The sequence below is a fragment of the Pelecanus crispus genome, chromosome 19 (assembly GCF_030463565.1).
Source record: "Pelecanus crispus isolate bPelCri1 chromosome 19, bPelCri1.pri, whole genome shotgun sequence".
Classification (NCBI taxonomy): Eukaryota; Metazoa; Chordata; class Aves; order Pelecaniformes; family Pelecanidae; genus Pelecanus; species Pelecanus crispus.
The window spans coordinates 557,536-582,533 of NC_134661.1; the positions used below are offsets into that span (position 1 = coordinate 557,536).

A 24,998-nucleotide genomic window follows, 5' to 3' on the forward strand; every position below is an offset into this window, starting at 1 on the left:
TTTCTCCTCCTCTTCGGGGGGGAATTTTGCGGGGACGCGAAGGTTTCTTCTCCCGGGATATTTCCACTGGGGCTTCGTTCCGGGGGTCATTATGGCGAGAGATGTTTAATTTCTTTATTTTATTGGAGCTGGAGCCCGTGTCCTTCCCCACAGAGATGCCCGAAATCTTTAAAACCGTGAAGACCGCTTCCCGGCTGGAGCTTGGCGTCGCCTTCGGATGCGGTTGAGCCCTGAGATGGCAGAGAGAGGAAGAGGAGGAGGTCGCTCCCCGGCTCCCAGTGCTCTAAATAGGGTGCCTCGCCCCAAAAAACCTCTGCCAGGAGCTGAGAGGGAAGCATCGGGTGGAGCAGGAGGTGAGATTGCAGGCAGATGCCGGCAGGGAAAAGGTTGAGATCCCAGTGGGATCTGGCCGGGTCGATCCCCCCCCTCACTCCGTGAGGCCGGATCCTGCGATCCCGGTGGTGGCCAGGCTGGATTTGCGGGGGAGATGAGGGCGCGAAGGGATTAATTCCCCCCCTTCCTCCTCCTCCTCCTCCTCCTCCTCCGCTGGCGTCTAATCTCTCGTGCTTCAAGTCTGACCCCGCTCAGATCGAGGACCAGGATAACCTCGACCCAGCTGGGAAGGATCCATCCCCGGACTCCCTAAAATCAGGGAGCTTGGTCAAAAAAGTCCTTTTGGGGGGATTTTTTTTAATTTGTTTTTTTTAATTTGTTTTTAAGGATTAATGGGTTTATCCGACGGCCCCCGGGAGCGTTGCGGGATGCTGGAGGGGATCTGGTGTGGGTGGGGGTGGGGGATGTGGTTGGGGAGGGTTTAGGGGTCCCTGTGCCCCCCGGGGGGGTGCCATTGGGGTGCCCCATTGCCTTTATAACCCTAATATCATAATTAATTAGCAATAACCCCAATAATTAATAAATCATCGCAAATTTTGGTGCGTGGATGGTGTTCGCAGCGGGGGGGGGGGGTGGTTTGGACTCCACCACCACCCCCCCCCGGGCGGGGGGGGGGCTGGGGGTGGGACCCCCGTGGGGTGGGCAGAGGCCACGCCCCCTCATCAGACCCCGCCCCCTCGGAGGCTCCACCCCCCCACCTGGGGGGCGGGGCCCCCCCTCCCGGTTCCCCCCCCAGCTCCGGCACCTGCGGCGGCTCCGGCCATGGGCGCGCTGCCGCGGGCCGCGCTGGCGCTGGCTGCGCTGCTGGGTGAGCGGGGACCGGGGGCACCGGGGGGCTTCGGGGGGGTCACCGGGCAGGGCGCTGGGGGGCTGCGGGGGCAGCGGGAGGGATGCGCGGGAACGGGGCGGGGGCACCGGGCAGGGCACGGCGGTAGCGGGGGGGACCCGGGGGTACCGGGAGGGCACCGGGCAAGACCCGGGGGTACCGGGGGGGACATGGGGGTACTGGGGGGGACACCCGGCAGGACCCAGGGGCACCGGGAGGGCACCGGGCAGGACCCGGGGGAGCTTTCGGGGTGCACCGGATAGGACCGGGGGGGACATGGGGGTACGGGGGGGACACCTGGCAGGACCCGGGGGTATCGGGGGGGGGTCACCGGGCAGGACCCGGGGGTACCGGGAGGGCACCAGGCAAGACCCGGGGGAGCTTTCGGGGTGCACAGGGCAGGACCCGGCGGTACCGGGGGGGACATGGGGGTAACGGGGGGGGAGACCCGGCAGGACCCGGCGGTACCGGGGGGGACATGGGGGTACGGGGGGGGAGACCCGGCAGGACCCGGGGCACTGGGGGGGGTCACCGGGCAGGACCCGGCGGTACCGGGGGGGGACATGGGGGTACGGGGGGGGAGACCCGGCAGGACCTGGGGCACCGAGCAGGACCTGGGGGTACGGGGGGGGGTCACCGGGCAGGACCCTGGGGAGCTTTCGGGGTGCACAGGGCAGGACCCAGCGCTACCGGGGGGGACATGGGGGTACCGGGAGGGCACCGGGCAAGATCCGGGGGAGCTTTCGGGGTGCACCGGGTAGGACCCAGGGGTACGGGGGGAACATGGGGGGAGCGGGGGGGACACCGGGAAGGAGCCGGGGGTACAGGGGGGGACATGGAGCTACCGGGGGGCGACCGGGCAGGGCCAGGAGCACCGAGCAGGGTACGGGGTACCGGGGGAGGACATGGGGGTACCGGGGGGGACACCTGGCAGGACCCGGGGGTACCAGGGGGGTCACGGGGCAGAGCCCTGAGGAGCTTTAGGGGGGCAGCAGGCAGGACCCGGGGGCACCGGGGGGGGTCACAGCACCCACCAGCCCCTCTCCGTGCCCCCAGTCCCCCCACCCAGCAGGCAGGTGGGTGCTGGGGGGTCCCAATCCACCCCTGTCCCCTTTTCGGGGTGCGCCGAGAGGGGAAAAGCTGGGTCCCCCGGCAAAACCCACCTTCCAGCACCCCCAAACCGAAAGCCACCCCATGGGGGGGGATGGACCTTGGGGTCCCCGATGTGTCAGAGCCGATAATTCACCTCCCCGCATGGCGTCGGGTGGGGAAAAAAAAAAAAAATCAATTTTTTTTTTGCTTTTCCCCATTATAAAAACCTGCCGCCTGCCTTGGGTACTGGTGCTTTAAGGCCACCCCAGCTGGTTTTGGGGTGACGGGTCTCAACCCCCCTCTGTGGGGTTTTTTCCTCCTTCTTCCCCCCCCAAATTTCCAACACTATTTGAGGGGTTTGGTGGGTTTTTGTTTTTTTTTTTTGGAAACGCCACTGTTCCTCCAAAGGGAAACATCCCTTGGCGTTCCCGGCGAAGAAGAGGCCTTTGGGGAAAGGAAACGGCCCCAAAAACAATGGCAGCGGCGTTTCCTCCCCGGCGGGACGCAGGGTGGGGGTCCCTGCTCCCGCAGCCGCTGGTTTTTGCTCCTTGAAGGTTTTTTTGCACAATAAAAGTCAACGAAGGGGTGTCGGGGTGAGGCGCGCGGGTCGCTCTGGCCTTAAATCCCGTAAGCTCCTTCGCCGTATCCCAACGGTGTAAATTAGGAAGGGGTTGTGATGGATCTTCCCAAAAAAGTCACGCCTGAGTCCCAGGATGTGATGCTATAGGGACCAAGAGCCCCAAAATGCAGCAAAAAGATGCTTTTGAGCTCCAAAATGGGGGGTTTTCCTTTAATTTTGCTTCCAAATGTCCCAGCCCTACAGTACGGGCTCCATACGGGATCTTGATGGGGAAAAGCAAAATGAGGGGTGATCCCTGTCCCAATCCCATCCCATCCCAAACCATCCCATCCCATCCCATCCCTAATCCCAATCCCCATCCCCAGTCCCCATCCGCAGTCCCCATCCCCAATCCCCATCCCATCCCCAATCCCATCACATCCCCAGTTCCATCCCCAATTCTATCCCCAATCCCATTCCCATTCCCATCCCCAATCCCATCCCATCCCATCGCCGCCGCCTCCTCCTACGTCAGGGGTTAAAGCGCGTTTCTTTCTATAGCAAAGTCACGTAGTAGTATTATTATTATTTTATTTAATTTTTTTTCCCAAATTTGGTCTCTCCGGAGGATACGGCGCTTTCTGCCCCCCCCCCCCTCCAGGGTCATGAGAAAAGCCGCTGTAGTTTTTCCCAACGGACGCTGCTCCACAGCCCGGCATCTCCTATCTGTCCGTTTATAAATAGTCGGAGTTAAGGGGGGGGAAAAAAAAAAGAAAAAAAAAAAATCCCCCCAAAAATGGAAAAAAAAAAAGGCGGGTGGCTGCGTCAGATCGCTGAGCTGCCCCTTGACCTTTTTCCGAGGTTTTTAGGGGTCAGTTTGGGTTTTGGGTTTTTTTTCCGGCCAGGTTCCCGCTGCGTATTTTAAATCCCGAGCTTGGTTTCTTGGGATTTAATTTGGGTCTGGGTTTCACATGACTCCGATGCCTTAATCCTATCGAGCGGGGTCATCAAACCCCGGCCGCCTCCGGCCTTTAATTCCCGGTGCGGTGAATGGCTTGGGGGGGGTGATGCTGGTTTTGGGGGGCGGATGCTTTTTTGGGGGGGTTCAGGCCAGGCCTTGAGCCGGGAAGCAGCTTTTTTGGGGTAAAACCAGGCGATTTTAGGTGAGGGTGGGGTGTTGAATGCAGGCGCGGGGTTGAATATTGAGGTTGCGGTAGGGGCGTGGGGATTTAGAGATTGGGTCAGGGTTTTTTTCTGTAGGGGAAAAAAAAATTGAAAGGTAAATTTAAAGGCTTTTTTATTTTTTCCATGGGGAAAAATTTTATTTTTAAAGGTAAATTTAAAGGGTTTTTTTTTTCATGGGGAAAAAATGGAGAAGTATTTTTAAAAGTAAATATAAAGTTTTTTTTTTTTCCAGGGGGGGAAAAATGTAAAGGTATTTTTAAAGGTAAATGTAAAGGTTTTTTTTTTCCATGGGGAAAAAATTGAATAGTTTTTTTAAAGGTAAATTTAAAGGTATTTTTAAAGGCGAATGTAAAGGTATTTTTTTTCCATGGGGGAAAAAAATTCAAAGGTACTTTTAAAGGCAAATTTAAAGGGTTTTTTTTTTTCCCTAGGAAAAAAATCGAAAAGTATTTTTAAAGGTAAATGGAAAGATACTTTTTTTCCACAGGGAAAACATCCCGGCAGATGGGCTGGAGCAGAGGGAAAACACTGGGGCAGGTGCTTAGCTCGGGGCGGCTGGACAAAACTCAAGGTTTTTCAGCCCAAATAGCAGCCGGGAGGTGCCGAGGTTCCCCCCCGCCTCCGCCGATACGCGCACGAGCGCCGGGAGTGGCTTAATTTTTTCGATCTGGTTAAAGCATTAGAGGATTTGAAGCGGCGAGGTGGCTAAAGCTGGGGCTGATGCCAAAGGGTTCGGTCCCGTGCCCGCAGCTCAAGCACCAGCTCTCCCGGAACTTTTTAGGGTCAAATTTATCCGAGAGGAGGAATTTGGGGTGAATTCCGCAAGAAAAAGGGGATTTTGGGGAGCGAGCGTCCTCCAGATCCGGATGCATCCACCTCTCCCCAGCGTGCTGGGTGGGAGATGAGGGAGCCGCGATGCCTGTCACCGCGGTTTGAGGATGAAGCTGCAGCCACAGAGCGCTGTTAGCATAGTCATCATTAGGTTTCAGAGTTAACACGCCCCGGTGAGAGCACAGGGAGCCTGGCCTGGGGCGGGCGCTGGTGGATTTGCCGCCGTTGAGACCCGTGGGGCTGTTTTCATGCCCAGGGGTCTGACGGGAAACCCCTGGCCGGCGCCAGAGCATCTTTTCCCCCGCCGGAGCCTGGATTTCCCTGGGGACCCGCGGCGCCCTTTGGCCCATCACCCTTTTTTTGCCCCCCAAAATGATGCTGGTGGAGGAGCCAGGCTGAAAAAACTGGATTTTTCCCAGCTGCTGGGGGAGCACGGAGGTTTAGGAGCTGTCACATCATTTAATGATGCCATCTGTATCATTAATGAATTATTATTATTATTATTATTATTATTATTATTATTATTATTATTATTATTATTATTATTATTATTATTATTATTCCATCACTATTATAATCATTATTATAATGATTATCATTATTCTTCTAAAAATACAATTCTATTCATAGTTATTATATCAAGTTTATTACATATTATCTATTTTATTATAGAAACGACAATATAATTCTTAGATATCACATATTTTCTTCCGGATTATCTAAATTTAAGGCAATGATATTTATCATGATGGGGGAGCCGGGCTGAAAAAAACCCCTGGATTTGCCCGGCTGTTGGGGATGCGCAGAGCTTTAGGAGCTGTGGCGTCATTGAATGATGCCATCTGCATCATTAATTAACTGTATTATTATTATAATTATCGTTAGCATCGTTATTATGATAATTATTGTAATTATTATCACTAGCATTATTATTATTATTATTATTACTACTACTACTACCACCATTACATCCCCACTATTCCCACTATTCTTATAAAAAATACGCTTATATTTCTAATTATTACAGAATGTACGTTACCTATTATCTGTTTTATTATAGAAATTCCAGGATAACGATGAGATATCCTACATTTCCTTACCTGCTACCTACATTTAATACAATTATCTTTATAACGACATAGAATTACAAGATAATTACCGCTATTTTTCCATACTATATATTTTATTCTGTACCGTATCTCAGGATAATTAAGAAGAAGAGGAGCAATTATTTTTCCCCGTGATAGGACCACGGGCCGCTCCCCGCCGCCGTCCCCAGCAGCATTTTTTCGCCCCTCGCTGGGACTTAAGGGTTTATGTTCTTAGCCCGGGTGAGCTATTTTTAAGCATCCTCACCAGACCGGGGCTGATTTCTCCCGGGTTTTTCACCAGAGAAGGGAAATTTGATTTTTTTTTTTTTTTTTTTTTTTTTTTTTTTTTTTTTTTTTTTTTTTTTTTTTTTTTTTTTTTTTTTTTTAATCCCTGGGAAGACTTATCGGCCAGAGCAGAGTTTCCTGCCCGGAGCTGGAAGGCTCCGTCCGGAAACCGCGCTGATGCCTTGCCGGGAGGGAGGATGAACGGATGCAGGGAGGAGGCTAAAAATACCCCCCCAGCGCCTTGTTTTCTTCTTCCCACCCTGGAAAAAATCACATGAAAGCCTTTGAGCTCATAGGGGAGAGGGTGAGGCCGTCGGAGGCTCCCGAAATCCTTCAAACCCAGGGATTTTTTCCCCAAATTCCAGGTGGCAGCGAGGGTAGCATCATCCTTTCCCCCCCTGCATCCCAATCCGGAGCATCCCTGGGGCACTGGCAGGACCGAGGCCAGCCGGGGACATGGATCGATGGGTGGGATGCAGGGATGGAGCCGCCGGGGGGATGCGGGTCCTCAGTGGCATTCCCCCGGGGAAAAAAAAAAAAAAACCACAAAAAAACCCCGGCACAAACCCGACCTCGCCTGAGCCGATTAATTTTCTGGCTGAGCCTTACGGGCAAAGCCGGGGAATAATCTTCCCCCGGAGCCGAGCATCCTTCTCCGGTCCGTGGTACCCGCTTGTATCCCATTGCCTCTTCCCAGGGGGGTTTGGGGGGATGCTGGGACGCAGGGGACACAGGGATGGGGTATTTGGGATGGGGTGGGATGGGGTGGGGGGTCAGGGGAGGCCACCCATGAATAATCCCAGTTTAGGGCTGGCAGCAAAACGGGGGGATGCTGGGATGCTGGGGAGGGCAGGTGGGGTGTATATGGGTGCCCCCCACCCAAAATAAATCCCATGGGATCCGGTGCAGCATCACGGTGGGGGTCAGGGGGACCCCCATACCGAGCTAACGGTGGGTGTCTGGCGGCTGGAGCCCCCTGGGGAGAGGCGGCGGTCCCCTGGGAGCGGCCGCATTTTTGGCCGGAGGTTTTCCCATCTCCGGGGGAGGGAACGGCATTGTCCTGCATCCTCCGGAGCAGCCAGAAAGCCCTTCCCACGGTGGGGAAGGAGGAGAAATGTCCTCCCGGCCCAACCTCCTGGCGATAACCTGGGATTGTTGTGTTTTCCCTTGGGAATGGGGAGGGTTTTTCAACAATTGTTGGGTTTTTATGGACAAACGGCACGTGGGGTTGAGTCACGTCCCGCTTTCTTCCCTCTCCGGCCGCGGGCAGGTGTCTCCTCGGCCATGCTGGAGGTGCACGTGGGGACGGGCTCGGTCTTCTCGGTGGAGGGGCAGCAAGTGGTGCTGCCAGCCTGGTACACCAGCCGCTCCCAGAAGAAGCCCTACATCACCTGGCTGCTGGACAGGGAAGACGCTGACCCCTTCCAGGTGAGTGGTGGGGAGGGGAGGTGGCGGGGAGGGAGGGGGGCGAAGGGGGAGGTGGCCATTTGGGGCCGGTGCTTGTGGTGCCCACCATGGGGAGGTGCCCACCATGGGGAGGTGTCCATGATGAGACGGTGCCCATGATGGGGGGAAGCTCATGGTGCCCACCATGGGGAGGTGCCCATGATAGGGGGAAGCTCATGGTGCCCACCATGGGGAGGTGCCCACCATGGGGAGGTGCCCATGATGGGGGAAAGCTCAAGGTGCCCACCATGGGGAGGTGCTCATGATGGGGACGTGTCCGTGATGGGGGGGAAGCTCATGGTGTCCATGATGAGATAGTGCCCATGATGGGGGGAAGCTCATGGTGCCCATGATGAGATGGTGCCCATGATGGGGGGAAGCTCATGGTGCCCACCATGGCGAGGTGCCCACCATGGGGAGGTGCCCATGATGCAGTGAAGCTCAATGGTGCCCATGATGAGATGGTGCCCATGATGGGGCGAAGCTCATGGTGCCCACCATGGGGAGGTGCCCATGATGGGGGGAAAGCTCAAGGTGCTCACCATGGGGTGGTGCTCATGATGGGGACATATCCATGATCAGGGGAAAACTCATGGTGTCCATGATGAGATAGTGCCCATGATGGGGGGAAGCTCATGGTGCCCGCCATGGGGTGGTGCCCACCATGGGGTGGTGCTCATGATGTGGGGGGAAAGCTCATGGTGCCCATGATGGAGAGGTGCCCATGATGGGGGGAAGCTCATGGTACCCACCATGGGGAGGTGCCCACCATGAGGAGGTGCCCACAGGGGGGAGAAAGCTCAAGGTGCCCACCATAGGGTGGTGCTCATGATGGGGAGGTGCCCATGATGGGGTGAAGCTCATGGTGCCCACGATGAGGAGATGCCCATAGTGGGGGGATTCTCATGGTGCCCACCATGGGGAGATGTCTACCATGGGGAGGTGCCCATGGTACCTATGATGGGTAGATACTCATGATGGGGGACATGCCCGTGGTGCCTGCAATGGGGAGGTGCTTGTGGTGCCCACGATGGGGGGATGCTCATGGTGCCCACCACAGGGAGGTGCCCTTGGTGCCCACGATGGGAAGGTGCCCACAATGGGGGGGATGCTCATGGTGCCCACCATGGGGAGGTACCCTTGGTGCCCACTATGGGGAGGTGCTCATGATGGGGGGATGCCCATGGTGCCCACCATGGGGAGGTGCCCACGATGCGGGCATGCCCACAGTGCCTGCAATAAGGAGGTGCTTGTGGTGCCCATGATGGGGAGATGCCCATGATGGGGAGATGCCATTCGTAGGAGGATGCTCATGGTGCCCACAATGGGAAGATGCTTACAGCGGGGGGATGATTGTGGTGCCCATGATGCAGAGGTGCCCACAATGCGGGGAAGATCATGGTGTTGGGGAGATGCCCACAATGGGAGCATGCCCATGGTGCCTACCATGAGGAGGTGCCCAATGTGCCCATGATGGGGACGTGCCCACAGTGGGGCGATGATCATGGTGCCCACGATGGGGAGGTGCCCACAGTGGGGCGATGATCATGGTGCCCACGATGGGGAGGTGCTCGCGGGTGCCAACGCTGGGAAGGTGCTCATGGTACCCATGATGGGGAGATGCCCATGATGGGGGGGGTGCTCGTGGTGCCCACGATGGGGAGGTGCCCATGATTGGGCAGTTGCTCATGGTGCCCATGACAGGGGGGTACTTGTGGTGCCTACCATGGGGCGTTGCCCACCATGGGGCAGTTGCTCGTGGTGCCCATGACGGGGGGGGTACTTGTGGTGCCTACCATGGGGAGGTGCCCACCATGGGGCAGTTGCTCGTGGTGCCCATGACGGGGAGGTACTTGTGGTGCCTACCATGGGGAGGTGCCCACCATGGGGCAGTTGCTCGTGGTGCCCATGACGGGGAGGTACTTGTGGTGCCTACCATGGGGAGGTGCCCACCATGGGGCAGTTGCTCGTGGTGCCCATGACGGGGAGGTACTTGTGGTGTCCATAACGGGGAGATGCCCACGATGGGGGGATGCTCACGGCACCCATGATGGGGAGATGCCCACAGTTCCCATGCTGGGGAAGCTCAGCGCAGGTGAGGATGGAGGGGGCTCGTGCAGCAACCGCTGCTCCCCAAAATTTGGAATCTGGGCGGGGTTTCCTCCCCTGCCAACACCACCTGGAGGTGACCGAGCCGGTGTTTTCCCCCATGCAGATCCTGACCTACCTGGATGGGGTGGTGAAGGTGGAGGAGACGGAGCTGAAGCCCCGCGTGGGCTTCCTCTACTCCGTCCTCACCCACAACATCTCGGTGCTCATCAACGCCACGCGGGAGCGCGACTCGGGCCAGTACATGTGCACCGTCAACGTGGTGGACGACGTCACCAGCACGGGCAAGAACGTCGGCGTCATCAACCTCACCGTCCTGGGTAAGGCTCCGCCGGTGCCGCCGGCCTCCCTTCGCTCCCCGCCGTGCCGTCCCTGGGGACTAACGGGGGTGCCCGCAGTGCCGCCGGCCGCCCCCGCCTGCCAGCTGCACGGCGACCCCGCCGTGGGAGCCAACGTGACGCTGAGCTGCGCCTCCGAGAAGGGGAAGCCCTCGCCCATGTACCAGTGGCAGCGCACGGCCCCCACCCTCCAGGTCTTCTTCCCCCCCCACCCAGGGTAAGGTGGCACCGGGGGGAGTGGGGTTGGCGGGGCTGGAAAATCCCAGGAATTTTCCGCCGGGGGGGATGCTTTCGGCTTCGTCCCCTTAACTCTGCCCATTCCTGGCCTCGCCGCGCGAGCGGGCGGGCGGGCGGGCGAACGTCCCCTTAACTCTGCCCGCTTGCCGCGCGGGGAGGTGAGGGGGGGTGGTGTGTGGCCACGGGGCAGCACCCAAATTTCTTGCCCGCAGACCAGGCCAGGGGCACCCTCAAGCTGAGCAACCTCTCCCTGGACATGTCGGGTCTCTACGTCTGCGTGGCCGAAAACCGAGCGGGTTCGGCCGAGTGCAGCATCGTCCTGGAGGTGCACTCAAGTGAGTACGTGTCCGCAGGGCCGGGGAGCGGGGGGGACACGGTCCCCGCGACGTCCCTACGGGGTCCCCACGGGGTCCCCGTGGGGTCCCCGTGGGAATAAGGGGGGAGGCGAAATCCCCCCCGCCACCTCTCTGTCTCTGTCCGGCAGCTAGCGCCAAAGCCGTCATCGCCGGTGCCGTGCTGGGCTCCCTGGGTGCCCTCGCCATCATCATCTTCTTCGCCCGGCAGGTCGTCACCTACCGGAGGAAGAAACGGGACAGCCAGGAGGAGGCAGCCAATGAGATCAAGTGAGGCGCCCCTCCTGTGGAGGAGGTTCAAATTGTTGTCACTAGGCTTCAGAGTTAACAGGAGGGGAGGAGGAGGCAGTTTCCATCTCTGGCCAGTCATCACTAGGTTTCAGAGTTAACAGAGAAGAGGAGGTTTCCACCTCTGGCCAGTTATTGCTAGGTTTCAGAGTTAATGGCGGGGGGAGGTGTCCATCTCTGGCCAGTCATCATTAAGTTTCAGAGTTAACAGAGAAGAGGAGGTTTCCACCGCTGGCCAGTTATTTCTAGGTTTCAGAGTTAATGTCGGGGGGAGGTGTCAATCTCTGGGCCAGTCATCATTAGGTTTCAGAATTAACAGGAGGGGGAAGGAGGTTTCCACCTCTGGCCGGTTATTGCTGGTTTTCAGAGTTACCAGGGAGGAGGATGTTTCTACCTCTGGCCAGTCATCGCTGGGTTTCAGAGTTAACGGGGGGGGGCGGGAGGGGAGGTTTCCATCTCTACCCAGTCATCGCTAGGTTTCAGAGTTAACGGCGGGGGGAGAAGGTGTCCATCTCTGGCCGGTCATCATTAGGTTTCGGTTCACAGGAGGGGGAAGGAGGTTTCCATCTCTGGCCAGACATCATTAGGTTTCAGAGTTAACAAGGGCATTTTCCCGCCTCTGTTTCCCCCCTTTCCCTCTTGCCCTGCTCTTTTGGGGTCCCTGAGCTCTGCGTAACCTCGGGGGCCGCGTTGCTTTGGGCGGGGGGATGCCGGGGAGGGGAGCAGCGGGGTTTCCCGGTGCCGATCTCTCCGACGCCGTCCCCTCTCGGCAGGGAAGACGCCGTGGCCCCCAAAACCCCATCATGGGCCAGGAACCCCGCTTCGGACACCCTCTCCAAAACCAGCACCTTGTCCTCCATCGCCGGCGCCCGGGAGAAACCCTACGGTGCCAGACCCCCCTCAGACACCGCCTCCATCCTCACCGCCACCGGCAGCTTCCGGGGACCCCCGCCGCAGGGAGGGGGACGCACGCCCAACCTCTCACCCCCCGCCGTGAACGGGACCCCCCGGCGTCACCAGGAGCCGGCCCCCGCCCGGGGGCCCGTGCCCCCCGCCGGTTTGGCACAGGTGGGCGCCGTCCCCGGCATGGTGCTGCCGCAGAGCCGAGCCGGCTCCTTGGTGTGAGCAACCCCCCCAAAAAAAAACCCAAAAAATGGGGTGCCTGTATCCAGCGCGCACCCCGCCCCCCCATTTTCTGGGGTGTTTTCTTCCCTTTTGGGGTTTTTGGGGGGATTTGGGGGATTTTTTTTTTCTTCTTTTTAAAAGACGCCTGGAGCAGCTGGACTCGTTGTGGGGTGGTTTAATGGGGGCAGGGGGGCTCCCTGGGTTTGGGGGGGCTGAGTCTCCCTGTAAATGTAACACCCCAAAATAGCCCCGGCCCCGCCCAGAAGGGGGGGGGGGGGTCCTCTTTTTTTTTTTTATATATATATATGAGCTGAAACGGGGGATTTTTCATAAAAGAGCATTAAAAGCTGGGGGGGAGGCATCGGGGGGAGGGACGACTCGCGCTTTTTTAGGGATTTTCTGATTAAAAGCTGGCCGCGCTGTCCGGCGCCGTGGCTTTGGGTGAGTTTGTGGGGATTTTAGGGGGGTTGTGGGTCCTGCGTCCCTTCCGGGTGATGTCATAGAGGCTGGGTGATGTCACCGGTGGCTGTGTGATGTCACATCGCGCCGACCCTGGGGTCTTCAGGGCGGCGTCATGGCGTTGCAGGTGTTGTCACACCCCCAAAAGCCATCGCTTGTCCGTCACCGTGATGTCACGCCCTGCCACCTCCTGAGTCACGCGGTATGATGTCACAATGAGCGTCCGCCTCAGGCCTGCATGACATCACGCTGGCTGTCACGTGTCCATCGGTGATGTTGTGCGCACCTGCGTGATGTCACACCCGCCATCACGCAGCCAGCAGCGCCACGCCACGCGCCTGTATATGACCCCCGATCGCGTCTCGCGGGTGACGCCGCACGCCCCCGTACAATGTCACACCCGCCGTCACACGGCCAGCAGTGACATCGCACGCCCCTGTATGATGTCACACCCGCCGTCACACGGCCAGCAGTGACGTCGCACCACCCAACGCGTGGCTGCAGCACATCACGCGAGCCACCTCCCACCCACGCCGTGCTGCGCGCGCTCGCGTGATGTCACGCCAGCCGTCGCACGGCCCTGCAGCCATGTCACGTGCGCGCCCATACGATGTCACACGAGCCACCGCGCGCCTGCCGGTGACGCCGCACGTGCGTGCGTGACATCACCGCCAGGGATCACCCACCCCGTGACCATCCCACCATGCACCCGTACGATGTCACGCCAGCCACGGCGCGCCTGCCGGTGACGTCGCACGTGCGCGTGTGACATCACCGCGTGACCATCCCACTTCGGCACTGCTGTGACCTCACCGCTCCGGCGGGTGACGTCGAAGGCACCAAGCGCAGGCCGGGCCTCTGGCAGGGGCGTTTATTGGGGCGGGGGGGGGACCGGGGCGGCGGGGGGACCCCGGGGACGGGGCCCGGCTGCGGGGGGGACCCCGGGGGGCGCATGCGGGGGGGCGGCGGGGGCGAAGCGGGGGCTCCTGGGCCTCGGCGGGCGGCGGGGGGCTCGGCGGCCAGGGGGGTCCGGCGAGCGCCTGGCGGCCCCTGCAAGCAAGGAGAGAGCAGTCAGCCCTGGGCCCGCACCCTGCCTGCACCCTGCCCGCACCCTGCGTCTGCACCCTGCCTGCACCCTGCTGCTGCATCCTGCCTGCGCCCTGCCTGCGCCCTGCCTGCACCCTGTGCCTGCACCCTGCGCCTGCACCCTGCCTGCACCCTGCTACTGCAACCTGCACCCTGCCTGCACCCTGCCTGCACCCTGCTCCTGCACCCTGCCTGCACCCTGCTCCTGCACCCTGCTCCTGCACCCTGCGCCTGCACCCTGCTCCTGCAACCTGCACCCTGCCTGCACCCTGCCCCCCACCTGCACCCTGCCTGCACCCTGCGCCTGCACCCTGCCTGCACCCTGCTGCTGCAACATGCACCCTTCCTGCACTCTGCCTGCACCCTGTGCCTGCAACCTGCACCCTGCCTGCACCCTGCTGCTGCAATCTGCTGCTGCAACCTGAGCCCTCCCTGCACCCTGCCCGCACCCTGCCTGCACCCTGCTGCAACCTGCCCACAGCCTGCCTGCACCCTGCCTGCACCCTGCTGCTGCAGCCTGCTCCTGCACCCTGCCCACAGCCTGCCTGCATTCTGCTTGCACCCTGCTCCTGCATCCTGCTGCTGCAGCCTGCACCCTGCTCCTGCACCCTGCCCACACCCTGCTCCTGCACCCTGCTGCTGCACCCTCTCCATGCCTTGTCTCCTCCCTGCCAGCACTCCTGCCTGCACCCTGCCCACAGCCTGCCTGCACCCTGCCCCTGCCCTCTTTGCACCCTGCCCACGCCCTGCTCCTGCAGCTTGCACCCTCTCCCTGCTCTCCCCCGGCCCACTCCCTGCCTGCACCCTGCCCGTGCCCTACTTGCAGCCCGCCCACACCCTGCCTGCACCTTGCCTGTGCCCTGCTCCTGCACCCTTGTTCTGCCTGCACCCTGCCCTCACCCAGCAGCCGGGAGCCTGGGGGGCCGGTGGGGGCACCCAGCCTGCACCCCCGGGCAGTGGACCCCGGTGCAGTACAGGGGTGACCCCCCCCCCCCAGCCAGGGTGCGACCCTGCTCAGCCCACCCTGGCGAGCAGCCCTGAGGAGCTTCCCAGCCCCTGCAGCTGGCAGCTGCTTCCCCACGGCATCCCCACGGATTCCAACTGCATCCCCATGGCATCCCGACAGCATCCCCACGGCATCCCCACTGCATCCCAACTGCATGCCCACTGTATCCCCATTGCATTCCCACTGCATCCCAACTGCATCCCCATGGCATCCCCATTGCATTCCCAGTGCATCCCCATTGCGTTCCCAGTGCATCTCCACTGTATCCCCATTGCATCCTCACTGCATCCCAACTGCATCCCCACTGTATCCCCATTGCATTCCCATGGCATCCTCACTGCATCCCAACTGCATCCGCACTGCATCCCAGTTTCATCCCCACTGCATATCTACTGTATCCCCATTGCATCCCCACTGAACCCCAACTGTATCCCCAGTGCATCCTCACTGCATCCTCAGTGTATCCCCAGTGCATCCCCACTGTATTCCCACTGCATCCTCAGTGTATCCCCACTGCATCCCTGCTGAATCCCCATTGCATTCCCATGGCATCCCCACTGTATTCCCATTGCATCCTCACTGCATTCCCAGAGCATCCTCACTGCATCCCAACTGCATCTGCACTGCATCCCGATTTCATCCCCACTGCATATCTACTGTATTCCCACTGTATGCCCACTGCATCCTCACTGCATCCCCACTGCATCCCCACTGCATCCCTGCTGAATCCCCATTGCGTTCCCAATGCATCCGCACTGTATCCCCACTGCATCCCTGCTGAATCCCCATTGCATTCCCAATGCATCCCCACTGTATTCCCATTGCATCCTCACTGCATTCGCAGTGCACCCTCGCTGTATCCCTGCTGAATTCCCCTTGCATCCCCATTGCATCCCCACAGCATCCCTGCTGAATCCCCACTGCATTCCCAATGCATCCCCACTGCATTCCCAGTGCGCCCTCACTGTATCCCCACCGCATCCCTGTTACATCCCCACCATATCCCCCCTGCATCCACACCACATCCTTGCTTCATCCCAGTTTCATCCCAGCTGCATCCCAACTGCATCCCCACTGCATCCCAGCTGCATCCCCACTGCATCCCAGCTGCATCCCAGCTGCATCCCACCGGCCCCGCCACGCCCCTCGCGGCCGAGCCGGCAGCCCGCCCTCCCCGCCGCTAACCCCAAAGCAGCCTGCCCGTAGCCGGTGCTGGTCCCCGCTCCACTCGCCACGCCGGCACGGCACGGGGCACGGCACAACCGCTCCCCCCGGGCCCCGATGCCACGCGGCCTCGGCACCGTGGGCGCTTTTTAAATTTACCTTTTCCTGCCAGGAGACTGTGACACAGGCTTTTAAAAATAGCATGTGCTGAGACGAGGCGTTCGGGGGTGGTGTTGCTAAGGGAGAAATTCAATTCAAATCTAGGGCTTCGCCTTCCCATGCTAACTACTACGGCGCGCTCCCCAAAATTAGGGCAGGCAGGGGCTGCCTGCTGCCTGCCCGCGGCGTTCGCCTCTTGGGAAGAGGGAAAAAAAAAAAAAAAAAATCCCCTTCTCCATCCCGAATCGGCGCGGGGGAAGGATGCTCGGAGCAGCATCCTTCGAAAACCGGCGGGGGGTAGGGGAGATTTGGGGCGTACCTAGTCGCCGTTGCGGAGGTCGCCGCCGCGGGTGCTGTTGGCGCACTCGGCGTCCTTGGTTTTCCGATCGATCTCGCCCCCTTTGATCTTCTTGCGGGTCATATGGCCGCGGAAACTGGCCTGGATCTTGGCGGCCGCCGCGTTGGCGTCGGGATCGTCCAAGGGGATGTCCAGGATGTCCTCGTCCAGCTTCGTGCAGGCTCCCTCCTGCCGGCGGCAACGGGAAGGGTGACGGCCGGCGGCACCCCAAAAAGGGCGCCCGCCCGCCAGCCGAACCCTTAGATAAGGCGCTAAACCTGCCCTTGTGCTACAAGTGAGGGGGCTTCGCCAAAAGTCAGGGGGCTTTGCTAAAAATGTGGGCCCTTGGCTAAAAATGAGGGCCCTTTGCTAAAAAATGAGGGTCCTGTGCTAAAAGCGAGGGTCCTTTGCTAAAAATTGGGGTTCTTTGCTAAAAATGAGGGTCCTTTGCTAAAAATGAGGGGTCTTTGCTAAAACTTCAGGTTTTTTGCTAAAAAATGAGGGTCCTTTGCTAAAAATTTGGGGGTCTTTGCTAAAAATGAGGGGTCTTTGCTAAAACTTTGGGCTTTTTGCTAAAAACGAGGGCCCTTTGCTAAAAACTGGGGTTCTTTGCTAAAAATGAGGGTCCTTTGCTAAAAATTGGGGTTCTTTGCTAAAAACTTGGGTCTTTGCTAAAAATGAGGGGTCTTTGCTAAAACTTTGGGCTTTTTGCTAAAAATGAGGGTCCTTTGCTAAAAGTGAGGGGGTCTCTGGTAAAAATTAGGGGTCTTTCCTAAAAATTAAGATCCTTTAATAAAAGTGAGGGTCCTTTGCTAAAAACGAGGGGTCTTTGCTCAAAATTTGGGTTCTTTGCTAAAAGGGAGGGGTCCTTTGCTAAAAATCAGGGTTCTTTATTAAAATGAGGGTCCTTTGCTCAAAATTAGGGTTCTTTGCTAAAAGTGAGGGTCCTTTGCCCAAAATTTGGGTTCTTTGATAAAAGGGAGGGTCCTTTGCCCAAAATTTGGGTTCTTTGCTAAAAGGTAGGATTCTTTGCTAAAAATCAGGGTCCTTTGCTAAAAGTGAGGGCTCTTTGCTAAAAATTCGTGTCCTTTGCTAAAAGTGGGGGTCCTTTGCTCAAAATGGGGGTCCTTTGCTAAAATTTAGGGTTCTTTGCTAAAACTCAGGGTCCCTTGCAGGTGTCTCGGGGGGGGTTGCAGCCGAAGGCGCAGCGGGGGGAAGCCGCTTCACCCCCCCGCTCAGCCCTAAATCCCCCCCGGACCACCCGCCCGCAAGAAGCCGGAGCCCAGGCAGCCCCGCCGGGGCCGGATCCAGCTTCCCGGAGCGTGGTGATACGGGGAGAGGAGCACCCATGAGAGCAGAAGGTGGGTTGTAGGGGGGTGGATTTTGGCACAGGAGGGGGGTCACGGTGCGCAAGCCGAGCTGGCTGTGCCTCAGTTTCCCCTTCCCTTGCAGCCTGTTGCATCCACCCGCATCCCTGCTCAGGGCTTCGGCCGAAAACACCAGGAAATTTGGGAACGGAGCGATGCCGGCGAGGGGGGCACCCCCCACAGTCCAAGGATAAATCACTGCAGCCCACTCCCCTCCTGCCGCATCCCACCGGAGCAGTTGGACCCGGTTTTAGATGGGGGGGGGGAAAAAAAAAAAAACCCACGGGAAAACCGAATGAGATGGGAGCGAGCCGGCGTTGGACGCTCTGGTGTCGGCAGCGGTGCGGGTGCAGCCTTTGCATCGCCCCGGGAGCGTTTTAAAGGAGGTTTTGGGGTTGGGGTTTTTTTTTTGGGGGGGGGGGGGGGGGTTGGTATTTGGAAGCTGCAGATTTGGGGGCGGGGGGGGATGCTCTTCCCCTCGGAGCGTGCCACGGCTCCGCAAAGTTGCTGGGGGTTGTTTTATGGTCGCGAAAGGTGAAGGGAGCGAAAGAGCGGCGGCGGCGGTGGCTTTAAGTGACGGGTCCGAGGTGGAAATGATATGTCCAGGGTGGAAATGTTATAGCCAGGAGAGAACCTATAGCCAGGGGAGAAATCCTATATCTGGGTGGGAGGAAAGCCTATAGCCAGGAGAGAAATCCTGTATTCAGCGGAGAAATCCTATATTCGGGGGAGAAATCCTATATATGGGGGAGGAAACCTATACCCAGGGGAGAAAAACCTATATGTAGGGGGAAGAAATCCTATATCTAGGGGAGAAATCCTATATTCAGGGGAAGAGAAACCTATATGTCAGGGGAGCATAGCCTATATCCAGGGGAGAAATCCTATGCACAGGGGGTAAGGACCTATATCCAGGGGAGAAATCCTATATCCAGGGGAGAAATCTATATATCTAGGGGAGAAATCCTATAGCCAGGGGAGAAATCCTATAGCCAGGGGGGAGAAATGCTGCATGCAGGGTGTGAAAACCTATATCCAGGGGAGGAATCCTATATCTTGGGGGGGAGAAATCCTATATGCAAAGGGTGAAAACCTGCATCCAGGGGAGAAATCCTATATCCGGGGGGGGCGAAACCTACATCCACGGGGAGAAATCCTATATTCAGAGGGAGAAATCCTATATATGGGGGGGAAATCCTATGTTCAGGGGAGAAATTCTATATCCAGGGAGGAAAAAAATCCTATATCCAGGGGGGCTTTGCCCCTCTGGAGGTGCCCAGGAGGGCAGATGGGGGTTTCGGGCTGCGCTGCCAGATGAACAGGAGGGGGAAAAAGGAAAAAAAGGGGGGGAAACGAAGGGAAAAAAGGGAGAAAAGGGGGAAAAGGATGTGGTTTTCTACCGGATCAGCTCCCCGAGCCGGCTGGGCGGCGAGGGGTGCTCACCCTCGGGTGGGGAGGGAGGGGTGCAGCCCCCCGCTCACCCCAATTTTCCCCTTTATCCATAAAGCAACCCCCGATCCCACCTGGAGAGTAATTTGGGGGGGGGGGGGAGAAAAAGCTGAATAAAAGCAGCCCCCCCTAGTCTGGCCGCTGGATTTGGGGACGGCGGTGAGACTTTCCTGAGCGGGATGTGGGGCGGGATGGGAAGGGGGGATTTTGGTGGGGGGTGGACATGGGCCTGGGGGTTTGCAGCAGCGCTGGGAGCGGGGACGCGGAGTTGGTTGAGCTCTTGGGTGCAGCACCCATGGCAGCATCACCCCCCCCACCCCCGCTGCCCCTTGCAAACAGCCCCCCAGCCTCTGCCGCCCCCCTAAATCCCCTCCGCCGCCCCCGGACCCCGCTCTGCAGTGGGGACCAAGAATAATAATCCTCATAAAAGGCAGAAAAGCAAGATGCTGGGGGGGGGGGGAAGGGGGAAAAAGGGGGAGCACCTACATTGCAGCAGTCCATGGCGGAGGACGGTGGGTGGGCAGCGATGGGCGAGGGGCTCTGGCAGGGTCTCGGGTCCCCGGCAGCTCTCCCGGCGCAGGTGGCAAGTTGAGCGGAGCCGCTTGCCTACGTAATGCGCTTTCCTCCGGGCGAGCCTATCAGCCCTACACCCCTGCCAGGCTTTTTGGTGTCTGTGTGGTTGGTGGGGAGGTGTTTCTTTTTTTTTTTTTTTTTTTTCCCTCCCCCCCCGGCTTCTCTCTCTCTCTTTTTTTTTTTTTTTTTTTTAAAAAACCTCCTCCAATTTTATTTCGCAGCCTCCGACTCCCTCCGAACGCTTAAAGGAGCCGTGGCAGCTCGCGGTCAGGAGTTTCGCGTGATACCAAAACCGACACGCGGAGGATGCCATCGAATCGCTCGCGCGGCTCTCGGGTCTCGCCCTCAGCGTGGCGGGTTTAATAGGGCCGTGCTGAAATTTGCAGCAATTTCTTTTTTTTTTTTTGCCCCCCCCCCCCCCCCCCCCCAAGCCACAGAAAATAGGTGATTTTTTAGGGGAGGAGGACGCTTGGACTGCAGCAATGCTGGAGGAGGGGGTTGTCCCCCCGCTCCCAGGGTTTGTTTGCACGGGGGGCAAAACCTTCCCACCCTTAGGGCTTGGTCCCGAAGGAGGGTGAGGATGAGGATGGTGAGGAAGGGTGGGTATGGAGGGACACCGCGTCCCACCGAGCACCCGCCGAAGCCCAGGGGTGACATGCCCGTACGTGGGCTCCACGCAGAGGAGGGGCGTCCAATTTTGGGGTTTGGGGGTCCCTTCCCAGCGCACACAAGCATCCCACACCCCTCCCAAATTTGGGGTCTTTCCCAGCCAGACCCACAAACCCAGCCATTTTTCCAGCCCTCGGTGCTATCTGCGGACCTCGCTTTCGCCCTCGGACCACGCCGAGGTGCCAGGGCCAGCGGGCGAGACAGGGGGACCCCAGAAAAAAGGGGGGACCCCCAGGGCTGCAGCCCGCAGCCCCCCACATCGCCCGCCTCGCTCGCCTCTAATCCGGGTTTGGGAGTTGCTAAGCAACCGCATAAGTCGCCCGTGGGCTCCGCACGCCAATGACTGCTCCGGCCGGCCCCCGAAACGCTGTGTGGCCCCCCCAGCTGGGCTCCGGCACCCCCCGGCCCGCCGGCGCAGCCGGGCCTCGCCAGCTCTCCCCAGACGGGCTTGCTCACGGGGCTGAGCCCTGCTCAGGGGTCTGGTGGCACTGACCTTCCTCTTTGACATCATCATCACCAGCACTGTTAGCATCCCTCTCCCATTGACATCACTGTCCCCATTCCTGGCGCTGTCACTGTCCCCACTGCTGCCACCAGCCCTGTCGCTGTCCCCATCCCTGTCCTCACCCCCGTCACCTCCACCACCATCCCTGTCCCCATCCTGACCAGCATCCTTGTCCCCATCATCATCATCCCCATCCCCATCATCATCATCCCCATCCCCATCATCATCCCCATCCCCATCATCATCATCCCTATCCCCATCATCATCCCCATTCCCATCATCATCATCCCTATCCCCATCATTATCCCTATCCCCATCCTCATCCCCTTCCCTGTCCCCATCCCCACCATCATCCCCATCATGATCCCAGCCCCCATTCCTGTCCCCGTCCCCCTCATCATCCCCAGCCCCAATTTCAACCCCACCATCTCTGTCCCTATCCTTGTCCCCAAGCTCATCCCCATCCCCGACCATGTCACCATCTTTGTCCCCATCCCTGTCCCCGTCACCATCCCCATCATCACCCTCATCCCTGTCCTCATCTTTGTGCCTACTATCAGCCCTGTCTGCATCCCTGTTCCCATTCCCATCCCTGTCTCCATCTCTGTCCCGGAGGCCACTCCAGCTGGGGTGCAGGCGGTGGCATCCCCTGCCCCCTGACAGCCCAGGGGCACCCAGACCACCCTGCTCCCCATCCCATCCCACCCCATCCCGTCCTATCCCGTCCTATCCCACCCCATCCCATCCCGTCCTGTCCTGTCCAGTCCCATCCCAACCCAACCCATCCCATTCTGTCCCATCCCACACCATCCCATCCCGTCCTGTCCCATCTCATCCCATTCTGTCCCATCCCATCCCCATCATCATCATCCCCATCCCCATCATCATCCCTATTCCCATCTTGTCCCGTCCCATCCCATCCCATCCCATCCTGTCCCGTCCTGTCCCATCCCGTCCCATCCCATCCTATCCCATCCCATCCCATCCTGTCCCGTCCCATCCTGTCCTATCCCATCCCGTCCCATCCCTATCCCCATCCCATCCCATTCTATCCCATCCCGTCCTGTCCTGTCCCATCCCATCCCATCCCATCCCATCCCATCCCGTCCCATCCCGTCCCATCCTGTTCTGTCCCATTCTATCCTGTCCCATCCCATCCCATCCCGTCCTGTCCCGTCCCATCCCATTCTGTCCCATCCCATCCCATCCCATCCCATCCCATCCCATCCCATCCCATCCCTTCCCTTCCCATCCTATCCCATCCCATCCCATCCTGTCCTGTCCCGTCCTGTCCCATCCTGTCCCATCCCATCCCTATCCCCATCCCATCCCATTCTATCCCATCCCGTCCTGTCCTGTCCCATCCCGTCCCATCCCATCCCATCCCATCCCGTCCCATCCCGTCCCATCCTGTTCTGTCCCATTCTATCCTGTCCCATCCCATCCCATCCCGTCCTGTCCCGTCCCATCCCATTCTGTCCCATCCCATCCCATCCCATCCCATCCCATCCCATCCCATCCCATCCCATCCCTTCCCTTCCCATCCTATCCCATCCCATCCCATCCTTTCCTATCCCATCCCATCCTGTCCTATCCCGTCCTGTCCCGTCCCATCCCTATCCCCATCCCATCCCACCCCATCCTGTCCCATCCCATCCTGTCCCATCCCATCCCTATCCCCATCCCACCCCCATCCCGTCCCATCCCATCCCATCCCGTCCCGTCCCGTCCCGTCCATCCCATCCCATCCCATCCCATCCCATCCCATCCCATCCCATCCCATCCCATCCCATCCCATCCTGTCCCATCCCATCCCCATCCCCATCATCATCATCATCCCCATCCCCATCATCATCCCCGTCCCCGTCTTTTCCCGTCCCATCCCATCCTATCCCATCCCTTCCCATCCCATCCCTTCCTATCCCATCCCATCCTGTCCTATCCCATCCCATCCTGTCCTATCCCGTCCTGTCCCATCCCATCCTGTCCCATCCCATCCCTATCCCCATCCCATCCCATCCCACCCCATCCTGTCCCATCCCATCCCATCCCATCCCATCCCATCCCACCCCATCCCATCCCACCCCATCCCACACTTCACTGGCTGTTGGGGGTCAACCACCCCCCCCAGCAGCACCCAGCCACCCAAACCCCGCAGCGGGGGAGCTGGGTGCTCCCCTCACATCCCTCACATCCCCACCCACCGTCGGCACCCGGCTCTCCCTGCCGGAGCCGCTTTTCCACCACCACCTCTTCCCACCGGCGCAGCAGGGGGCAAAAATAGCTCTGCTCCAGAAAACCCCGCTCCGGCTTTCAGGAGAAGCCTCGGCCGCTCCGCTGGGATTTTTAGACTGGAAAATGATCCCTTTCCCCCCCCTTTTTTTTTTTTTAGACCCTCCAGATCCATTGCTGCCTGCTTGGGTGAGGGAAGCCGGGATGTTTTCGGGGGAGCTGAGCGGAAAGGGTTTTTGGGGTGACTCATGCATCAAGGATCTGGGAAAATTAGCCCCAAAACTAGGATGCAAAATGCTGGGAGGATCATCCCGGTACCGATAAACCCCAAAAAATACAGAAAAATGGGGGGTTCGGAGCAAGAATGGACGGCACCCCCTCCCCAAAACCTGCTCCGGCCGCGGCCCCCCCGGTCCTGGCAGAGCCGCCAAGCGCCGGCGTCTCCCGCAGGCTGCGGCTGCGGAGGAGGGATGCGAAATGCCAGAACATTTCTAATCATTAACGGCGGGTTTTGAGCCCGTTCCAGGCTCTGCGTTTTTCCTCCCCGGGCCCCTTGCATCCAAGAAAACAAACTCATCCCGGGGCGCAACACGGAGCGGAAGGAATATCGGGGCGATGCTTTTCCAGGTGCTCCGGCATCGCCTAAATCGGGATCCTGATAAAATAACTCGTGGTTTGGAAGGGAGGGGACGGGCGCGGTGGGTGGCGAGACCCACCGGAAACATCCCGCCATCGTGGTTGGAGATGGTGGCACCGAGGTGTTAAAAAAATCCTTAAAAGTAAAAGGGGGGGAAAAAAAAAGAGGGGAAAATAAAAAAAGGGGGAAAAAAAAAAAAAGGAAAGATGCTGGAAAGGTGCCCTGGGCGGGCGGCGGTGCCGGCTGCCGAAGTGGGAGCCGGCAGCCGGCGAGGCGGTGCCGGGAGGGGGGTCAAGGCGTAGCCGCTTGGCATCGGCCCCGGCGCGGGGTCCCCGCCAGCTTTTTTTTGGTTTTGTTGGTTTTCCCCCCCCCCCATCTTTTCCTTCCTGTTTTTCCCAGGGCAGCCGCCGTGCCCCGTGCCACCGTGGGCGAGCGCCGCGCGCCGCATATGGCTGGCTCCCCCCGGAAAAAAACAGGAAAGGGGAAGGGGAGGAGGGGCAAAACCGGGGTGAGGACAGGTGGGGGGGGTTCAGCCCACCCCCAAAAAAAAGAGCAGCCGGTTTCGACGCAAACCCCATCACCCCTTTATTTTTTTTTCAGCGCCCGGCTGGATTTTGAAAGCGCTCCGGGTGGGAAAACCTGAATTTCACCGGGTGGAATGGCATGGGGGGACCCCCCCCGGCGCTCCCCAAAATGCCGGGGAGGCATCTCAGCTCTTGGGGGGGGGGGAGGAGAGGAGCAATGTCACATCCCTCCTTCTCGCGGGGACGCTATTAAATTTTTGACAACCTCCAGGGATGCAGGGGCCTAAATATAGAGCCTTAAAATATCATCTCGAGCTCAGCCCGGCTCCTAAACCTGGGGTGGTTTCTTTTTTTTTTTTCCCGGGAAGAAATCTCAGGTGAGAGTCGCTAATAACAGCGGGGACCTCATTAATAAAAATTCTCATTAAAAAAGCGCCGCGGGGGCGGGACGGGAGATCGTCGCCCGCCCCCAAGAGCAGGGCAGGAGCCTGGAGCGGGAATTACGGGGAGGGGGGGTTGAGGCGTGGCACCTCCCTTTGGGTTCGGCTGTTGCCAAATGGGGGATTTGGGGCGCAGGTCGGGTCCCCGGGGAGGTGTCCTGGTTAAAAAGGGTTACGGAGGCGCGCTCCTCTTCGGCTGTGATTTTGCTCCTCGCTGTTGCATCGCGGTGAGG

At 59.0% G+C, this 24,998-nt stretch overlaps 2 protein-coding genes across 2 annotated transcripts; one reads left to right on the forward strand and one right to left on the reverse strand.

The window, feature by feature from the left end:
- Window positions 1–1,155: 1,155 nt before the first annotated feature.
- LOC142595383 (endothelial cell-selective adhesion molecule-like) lies at window positions 1,156–12,316 on the forward strand. Its single transcript, XM_075723329.1, is given in 7 exon segments — window positions 1,156–1,201; window positions 7,533–7,690; window positions 9,924–10,137; window positions 10,216–10,377; window positions 10,605–10,727; window positions 10,877–11,015; window positions 11,807–12,316. Coding segments are annotated over 7 exon segments (1,194 nt in total). The 3' UTR covers window positions 12,159–12,316.
- A 4,035-nt stretch (window positions 12,317–16,351) lies between these two features.
- On the reverse strand, window positions 16,352–19,719 carry NRGN (neurogranin). Its single transcript, XM_075723349.1, has 2 exons — window positions 19,672–19,719; window positions 16,352–16,558 (listed from the first exon to the last, which is right to left on the reverse strand). The coding sequence occupies exons 1-2, from the start codon at window positions 19,684–19,686 to the stop codon at window positions 16,352–16,354; spliced, it is 222 nt and encodes a 73-aa protein (XP_075579464.1). The 5' UTR covers window positions 19,687–19,719.
- Between the last annotated feature and the right edge of the window lie 5,279 nt (window positions 19,720–24,998).